Source organism: Aphis gossypii, unplaced genomic scaffold (genome assembly GCF_020184175.1).
Source record: "Aphis gossypii isolate Hap1 unplaced genomic scaffold, ASM2018417v2 Contig00823, whole genome shotgun sequence".
NCBI lineage: Eukaryota > Metazoa > Arthropoda > Insecta > Hemiptera > Aphididae > Aphis > Aphis gossypii.
Genome location: NW_026083302.1, coordinates 1 through 9,120, shown reverse-complemented (window position 1 = coordinate 9,120; position 9,120 = coordinate 1). Strand labels below are relative to the sequence as shown.

General features: G+C 27.4%; 1 protein-coding gene across 5 annotated transcripts; it reads right to left on the bottom strand.

Moving 5' to 3' along the window:
• Nucleotides 1-2,274: 2,274 nt before the first annotated feature.
• Nucleotides 2,275-8,947, bottom strand: LOC114131225 (uncharacterized). 5 transcript variants are annotated; one of them, XR_007606832.1, is made up of 10 exons: nucleotides 8,524-8,673; nucleotides 7,691-7,910; nucleotides 7,475-7,631; nucleotides 7,301-7,395; nucleotides 6,289-6,440; nucleotides 6,099-6,221; nucleotides 4,597-4,777; nucleotides 4,275-4,493; nucleotides 3,267-4,200; nucleotides 2,705-3,197 (listed from the first exon to the last, which is right to left on the bottom strand). XR_007606832.1 is itself a non-coding variant. In XM_050210310.1 (4 exons), the coding sequence occupies exons 1-4, from the start codon at nucleotides 3,288-3,290 to the stop codon at nucleotides 2,275-2,277; spliced, it is 546 nt and encodes a 181-aa protein (XP_050066267.1). In that variant the 5' UTR covers nucleotides 3,291-3,680. The 5 variants fall into 5 exon arrangements, 1 of the variants encoding a protein (XP_050066267.1); XR_007606833.1 differs by lacking the exon at nucleotides 2,705-3,197 and adding an exon at nucleotides 8,684-8,947 and having other exon boundaries at nucleotides 3,689-4,200; nucleotides 8,524-8,599; XR_007606834.1 differs by lacking the exons at nucleotides 2,705-3,197; nucleotides 8,524-8,673 and adding an exon at nucleotides 8,346-8,427 and having other exon boundaries at nucleotides 3,689-4,200.
• Nucleotides 8,948-9,120: the final 173 nt, after the last annotated feature.

The following is a 9,120-nucleotide window of genomic DNA, read 5'->3' as shown; positions in this document are numbered from 1 at the left end:
TCTGCAATGTCATTTAATACTTGGCGATATAATAATTCTGTCATGTGGCAAATAGTTATAACATCACTTGCTGGTATTATAAGGCCACCTCAGCTTTTTTGTATTATAAGAAGCACACGATTTTCTTCTAAGTTTCCTTTGTATAATGCTGCTATACAATCATGACATTTTAGTCGTTTGCTAACCTACAATATGTTTTATTTAAATTAATCTTACAGTTTTGATTAAATAAAATTTTAACTTACCATTTGAACAACATATCCTGCAACTAAAGCAACTGCATTCTCTGAAAATTCACTAAGTACAAAATAATTCGGTGGCATTTCTAAGCCTATATCATAGAGTTCTTTTAGAATTTCTCTATTATGATCAATATTAAAATCAGGTAAACAACTCATATTATCTTCTTTAACATTAATATCTTCATAGTTTAACAATTCTTTAAATTTTCTATCATTAGATATAGATAAAGTATCATTATTTGGCAGTGTATCTTCAAATCTAGCTACTGGCACACGGGTTGTAAAAAGAATTTCTGTTTGGTCCAAAGATTCAACATTTCCACCGGATGATTTGACACAATGATGCATTAATAATTTTTTGTATGCAGCACTGAAATGCCTGGGTGTTGGATTTACACACCATCCACCTCGTGCTCTTATGGCATTAAAAAATAGCTCTATATGATCCTGAGACATTTTATAGGTAAGTAGATACTTAAATTGATCAGGATTTTGCTCGATTACTTTTCTATATATATCTACAACACTTATTGATGAAATTACTATTCCTGTAAATAAAAAAAAAAGTATAGCTAGATTAGGTACATTAATAATATTTTCTAAAACAATTTCTTTTAAATCATTTTTCAGTCAAAATAAATTCTAATTAGTGATTTCTGTAAATAATTTTTTTATTAAATAACTTAGTTATTAATTATATAGGTAAAATATATTTTTAAACTTTACCTAAAAACCCAGTCTTTTTTGGATGTTCAACCATTAATCCTTTGCATGGTCCCCATGTTATTTTTAATATGTAATTTTTTATTTCATTTAAATCTTTTATTCTCTGGTTAATGTTTGTAGATCTTAATGAACTTTTATAACCAACACCATGCGGATTTCTGGAATTGAGAATATCAAACCATCTGTCAATTGTTCGTATGAACTGAGTAGTTGCCTCGCTGTCTTCAAATCCTTTCATATTAAGGCTTCTACAAAAGTTGATAGCATCTGCAACACTCGAGCTTAAAGTTTGGGCTGCTATATTCACTTTAATTGGTGATTGTTTCCATTCCAAATGTCTCCTCCTCAACTTATTACCAGCATGAAGTCCTTCATTTTCTTGTAAAGTAACAAGTTTTTCAATGTATCCCCAGTCAATTTTGTTATTATCCCCATCATAAATCACACGCATTGAAGACCAAGCATTTCTTACTAACTTCAAAGCATGGCAAGGGTCTATTATGCAGTGAACTAATTTTTTTGGGTCATTTGGATGTGGAAAAAATGTTATCATGTTTGTGGTTGATAAATTAGCTCCTAATGTGTGGGCCATAGAAAAATGAGATGCAGGACCATCAAAAGTTAAAGACGGAACTTGAATATCTGAAAAGTAAGATATTAAAATTGGAGCTTTTTTTTATTTATTTATAAAATTTATAAAAAAACTTACCAATTTCATAAAGTTTTTTTAAAGCTTCTAATATTAATTTTCCTTTGTCTTTTCCATTTAGACCTTTATGAAAAAAATAGCCTATTGGAACTTTCCATGAAGAATCAAGGGCAACTACTAAAATAACCAAGACTTGTGTAGCTGCTCTAAGTGCAGGATCACTTGATGTACTGCAATTACCGATACTACTAAAACCGTGTAATTTTTTTCCATCCCACTCAATTTGTCGTTTTATATGCATTTCGTCAAATATCATTGAGCAGTATAAATTTTTACCATTCTGTCTATACTCTAGGGATTTATATTTGAGAGCAGTAAATGATTGTTCTGTGAATCCTTCTTCTACTTTAATTTTGTGGTACCATGATCTTAGAGTTGCTGCATGAGGAATGCTTAAACCAAATTGTTCTCTGACAAAATTATACGCTTTGGGTGAGTAAAAATTTAAAGTTAGAGCAAAAGCTCTTAATGATGGCGAATAACATTTTCTCCCCCCCTTTTTATATCTGTTAAATATCTCTGACATTGCTGTTGGGAATGTATGTTCAAGATAGGATGTTAATTTTTGTTGAACACCACATTTCCTTTTTAGATTACTTAATAACAATTTAATTTTTTTATCATTTTTATTTGACGTCTACACTTTTGTACCATTCTCCTTGACTTAGTTTGACTAATTTTTATATTTTTGGAGTTTTTAATTTTGTGTTTAATCAACTTTGAAGGAGATGATATATATGAATGGTCAAGAATAAAGGCACGTCTTGCTAGTGACTTTGGAGTTAATGTAGAAAAATTTTCATTACATGTATCCGACAGTGCTATAAATTAATTAAAAAAATAATAATTAAACCTATAAGGCTATAACATATTTTTAATTTGAAACATACTCATCAATTGTTTATTTGAGTTGAGGTTTTTATTATTTTCACAAGGACAATACAAAGGTAGCTTACTTTCTTTTTCTTTTATTTCAGCTAGTTTTTTAGTATAATATTCTTTGGCTCTCAAAATATCATGTCTTTTACTACAATAAACACAAGAGGTTTCTGGATTTCTAACCAAAGGCTGTTAAACATAATAAATAATAATTATTTATTTAAAGTGTATTATATTACTACATTTTTATTTCTTAATTATCGTATAAAATAATTATTTATAATTTATAAAATATCATGTAAAAACAAGTTTTACCACACCACCTAATATATAATACATTATAAGTAGTATGTGTATTTTATATTTTTTTTTATTTAAATAGACAATATTTCCCTTATTTTTTAAATAAAAAATATTCTGGGGTATGTTGTACTAAAGCTGCACTACTAAATATAATTTATTATGTATACTTTTAACTTAATGCTTATTTAATGTTAGGTATGTCTTATGTGGTTTATTACTTGAGGAAATAAAATTTTTGGAGTTATTGGTAAATTTTCATTACAAATACTGTTATTTATTTCATTTCTATCCAATGCCAAACTTTCATCACTGATACCATAATTATTCAATTTGATTTCCTAAACAAATTATTTCAAACTTAAGTAAAGATTCACAAGATTCAAAATATCTGATGGATATATTTTTACCTCAACATCAAATGTTAATTCCATATTATTATGCTCATGTTCTTCATTTACTACTTCAATTACCTATATATGTAGGTAATATTATTAAAATAATTGTTGTTATACATTTTTAAATAAATTATTTAGTACCGGCAAAAACAAACTGGGCACAGCAGACAATTTCAATTTCCTTACATTATCTAAATATTACATTTTACATACCCATTACCCAGATCACGATTTAAGATTAATAGATATTATATTAATTTAATATTTATCTATTCTAATATATTAATATTATGTCTGTACATAGCTAAATACTATGAATTACTATGAATTTATGCCTAAATTCATACTTCATAGAAAAGAGATAAGAAATAAGAATTATGGCGGGCATGTATAATTGTGGTGGGCACAAGAGTAAAACAAATGTATGCTCAAAATTCAAATTGACTGAGTTTTATTTATTGTTTTTATCTTTTTACAATTTAAAAATGGCTAAATCATGTTGTGTCCCGTTTTGTAATGAACTATTTAAAAGCAAATTTGGTATCCCAAAAGACAATAGTTTAAAAATTGTATGGGAAAAATCGTTAAACTTAAAATTAAATCCCAGTTCGAGGGTTTGCGAGAACCATTTTGACAAAAATGATGTTATAAGAACATGGGAATCTGGGAAAGGATTTAGCAAATATACGGTACTGTATTATTACAATATTTTTTAAAATTACAATTACATTTTAGAAAATGTACAGTACTTAACATCATTATTTAAAACAATGTTTTGATTCATCTTAAGCTAAACAACTGTTGATAAACTGACAATGTTTTAAATTTTGCTTAAAGATATGTTTGAAAATACCAAAATTGAAACCGGGTGCTATTCCTAAACTTACAGTGGTAAACAAAATTAAGGAGGTTGTCCTAAATTCAGAAGTCTTAAATACTTCTACGCCTAAAAAAAGAAAGGTGAATTTACATTAAAATTATAATAGATATAAAATTATAAATGCAATATGGTATTTTTACCTTATACTTTTATTGAGTACTAAATATTGCATTGAATAATAATTTTTAAGATTAATGATGAGGAAATGTCTTCTGTATTAAACGATCATTCTTATTGTATCATAAGTGAAAGTGATGGTACAAGTTTAAATAATAGTTTGTCGACAGTTGAAAAAAATATCAATAGTTTTGATGAGCATTTATTTTCATCAACCAGTACTCCTGAACAACCACCACCAGCTAAAAAAAATGTAAGATTAAGTCACAGTTTACATTATTTTAGTGAATGTCAAACAAAATATTGATTTTAAAATTAAAAATAATACTATATTTAAACAGGTACCTTTAACGTTAGTTGTTGCAAATCCATTATTTATTTCTATTTGCAAATCAATAAGTATCATTAATCTACCATTCAAATGGTTTGTTGATATTAATAAGTTGTATGGTACTACTGATAATGTTGTATGTTTTCATAAACTGACTTATTCAGAGAAAAATATTTAAGATCCATAGAAAAGCAACTAGTTTTAAACAAAGGTAAGATTATGAAAATATTTTTTGAAAAACGTAATTTTTTTTATAATATTACATTTGATATATTCCAATACGCAAGTTTAATACCTACTTTATTAGATTTAAGTATACAACTACAAGTAAATGGACAAATAATTACATCAGAAGCCATTGGTTTGTCACCAGATTATAAAATAAAAAATGTAAAAGACCTAGAAAATACCTTAATATTGTTTGAAAATACCAAACTTTGTCAAGGAACTTTTTCAACAATAAAATGCATTGATATAAAATCAACATTTGGTTCAGAGTTTGTTGAGTATGGTGGAAAGTGGTATCATTCCAAATGTATAAATATAATCAACACAGATGATTATTTAAATGGGTAATTTATATAATTTAAAAAATAATACATACAATTACTATATTTGAGTATTTTTGGTGTATAATAAATTGCATTTTAATATTTACAGAGAAAAATGTAAGTGGTGTAAACGTTTAAATTATATAATTAGTAATAGACTTTCCAAAAAAAATTCCAGAGTATATTTTTCTCCTAACAAAAAAAAAAAGCTATTAAGTTTGAATAAAGCTAAAGATGTTGTAAAAAAAAAAGGTTTTAGGTTAGCTAAAAGAGTAAGACATTTGCAAGAGAATTTGAACAACCTTAAAAATGAAATGGCTGCAATTTCTGAGTCAACTCTTGAACAGATTATAAAAGATTCTAATATCCCTTCATGCCAAACAGAAATTATAACTGAAATGTTTAAGGCATCTAAATTGAAGAACCCCAAAAATAGGCGATACAGTGAAAACTGGATGTTACTATGTTTACTATTACAAATTAGGTAAGGCTTTTATAAATAATGATAAAATTATTTTTCTTTTGTACCTATTAATTGTTTTAGATCGCCCACTGGATATAAATTTCTCAGAGATCAGAATATTTTACCATTGCCATGTGTCAGCACAATTCGTAAAAATTTACTCGCTGTAAAAATCGGCTGTGGGTTTGACCCAAATTTATTTAAATTATTGAAAAAGAAATTTTCCTCAAAATCTGATCATCAAAAAAAGGGTGTAATATTGCTGGATGAGATGTTTTTGAGAGAGAGTCTGAGTGTGAATAGCCGATCACTCACATACATTGGTCTGGAGGATTTTGGAAATGAAGAGTTAGTAAGAAAAAATAGTAGTTTAAAGGCAAACCACGGTTTGGTGTTCATGTGGTCAAGTTTAACTGAAAACATGGTACAGCCTATTGCTGTGTTCGCTTCAGCTGGTTCGGTTAAAGGTAGTTTATAAAGTAAATATACTGAAAATAATTACTAATTTGTAATATTAATGTAGGAATTGAACTCTCAAAGCTGGTAGTCAAGGCCATCCTATTAATGGAAGATGCTGGTGCCCATGTTGTTGGTATCACTTGTGATGGCGCATCAACAAATCGCACTATGTGGAATTCATTAGGAGTATTAATTTATTTGCCTAAGTTCAAAATATACTTTTATTAACTTACCTATTTAACTTTTAAGGTTTCAGCAAAAAAACAAGACTTCAAAAATTACATTGAAAATCCTTTTGATACTTCCAGAAAAGTATATATGTTTTCTGATGCACCACATCTTTTGAAAAATATTAGGAATCGGTTGTTTCAAAATAAAACTCTAACTGTAAATTAAAAAACAACATGCAATCTATTACTTATAAACGATGAAATAAAACATGATTGTTGTCTTCTGGTTTTAGGTTGACCCATCAAAATTCTCCATCAAATGGGAGCATTATTTAAATATTTTTAAAACAGAAGGCTGTAGCCTTACTAAAGTCTGTCCAAAATTGACAAAAAATCATTTCGAACTAAATAATCTAGCGAAAATGAAAGTCAAATATGCTGCACAGGTATTTTTTTAAATTATTTTTTTTAATGGTTAAAACCTAATAATTAATAATGCTTACAAATATTGAAATATAATTTATTTTGATGATAAATGTTTAGATTTTTAGCAGATCTACAGCTATAGGAATGAATTTTTATAGAAATAAAAAAATTAATGGTTTTGAAGACTCTGAAGAAACCATTCATTTTACACTCATAGTAAATGATTTTTTTGACGCTTTAAATAGGAAGTACCCTGCTGAGGGAGTTAGAAAAAACAGTCATGACTTAGAGGTTTTTTATGTGTTGCATGTCTCAATGTCTGTTTTGTCTGTCAATGTCAAATGTTCTGTGTTAAAATTTATTGTGTATTTATATAATACACATATAATATCTAGTAACTATGTATATATATATCATAAAATATATGTATGTGTGTGTATTAGATTGTGTTATACAATAGTTAAGTTAATTAAATGTCTTATATGTTAAAAAAAGTAAATTTATTAAATGTTACATTTGTAAGTTAAGAGTATTAAGCTCTAAAAATTGTATTCCTTCTCACTTAGATTCTACATCAAGCAATTGAATGGTTAAATAATTGGGAACTTAATTTAACAAAGGGTCTAATAAAAGAAAAGGATTTTCTTACCCGTTCAACATATGATGGCTTGAAAATAACTCTGCAATCTACTATAGATTTAGTAAATTATCTAATAAATGACTGTGGGTTCGCATATGTATTAACTGCAAAATTCAACCAGGATAGTTTAGAGGTAAGATTATTTCTAAAATAATATTGATTATTATTATTTTTTTAATATACCCTTATTAACTTTCAGAAGTTTTTTGGAATACTTAGGCAGGTGGCTGGGCCTAATGACCACCCCTCAACACCAACTTTTTTGCAACTATACAGGATGTTGACAGTTTATTCAGTTGTAAAGCCACCAAAATCTGGGAATTGTACAGTATCAGAAGGTCTAAAATTATATAAAATATAATTAATACTCGATTTTCTTCATGAACTGTGATTACTTACAGAATGCATTCCTGTAATATCTGTTGGTGACTTGAAAGAATTGATTAATGACCCAGAAAATATATCTCAAAGAACAAAAAAAATTAATAATTTGAGACAAAAACTTGATATAATTATTGAAGATGGATGTTGGGATTTAGACGACATACTATTGGAACATAATTACTCTGACTCAACTGTGTTTGATTGTGTGGTATACTTTTTAGCTGGGTAATAAACACTAAAACAATTATTTTGTACATATATTACATTAATTAAAATACCAAATTAAATTAACAATTTTGAATACATAATTAAATTAAATATATTATGTTATAGGTATATAGGGAAACGTTTGGTGGCTAGAACTAAATGCCATAAATGTTTAGAAGGAGTAAAAAATTTAAATTCTACTTTTGGCCCAGAGGCAGATTTAGTCCAAGCCAAAAGTAAAGGATATTTAACACACCCTAGCCATAATTTATATATAATTCTGAAAAGACTAGAAGAATGCTTCAGTAAGTATTGTAGGTCAAATGATGTGTTTGAAGAAACTTATAATGAATTTTTTAAAAGTTATTCTACCATATATTTTCCATGCTGTTTACATAAAACTGATATTTTAACTAATATATTTTCTTATTACATCATTATGAGGATGAGACAATTTACTTACATGGACAATCAAAAGAATAAAAAACAAAATAGGATCAAAAAAAAATTGTCCAAGCTTGTTCCGACTTAACAATATTTTTTTATTCATAACTATTATCAATATAATCTCATGATAAAGTAAATTTTATTATTATTATTACTATCATGGTAATCCATACATTATAGTTCACAATACTTACCATTACTATGAGTCTCTATGTATTTACTGTATCAATATTTTGTACTAAATAATTAATTCATACCAAACTTGAATTGCTTAATTGAAAAATAAAATTGCACATTTAATTGTAATTTGTATTCTTATAACCTTGTTTCCATATTTTAAAATTTAAATTATACCTGTCATGATTATTACCATAGAGGAATAGACATAAAGTCATAAGTCATAACCATGATTTAAGATAATATCTTAAATCGTGGTCATAAGTCATAACTTATAAAATATCTTTAATCGTGTTTATAATATATCAATGATTATCACGATTCACGATATAAAAATAATAATAACTTGTCCACAACGTGCGCTAGTAGTACTAGACCACAGCTGTTTCAGATAGTTTGTTCACCGGTCATATTACGGGAGTTCGAACCGCAACCTGTATATCTTTAATCGTGGACTATACTACTGTGGTGATACGGTTATCACCACTACACCGCAGACGCAGTGTCGCGGTGTTTATCGTCGCCGCGTTAGCGCACAATTATTATATTATTGTATTATTTTATTATTGTATTATTGTATTATTGTGTGTTATATCTATGTATGTGCATTTTAG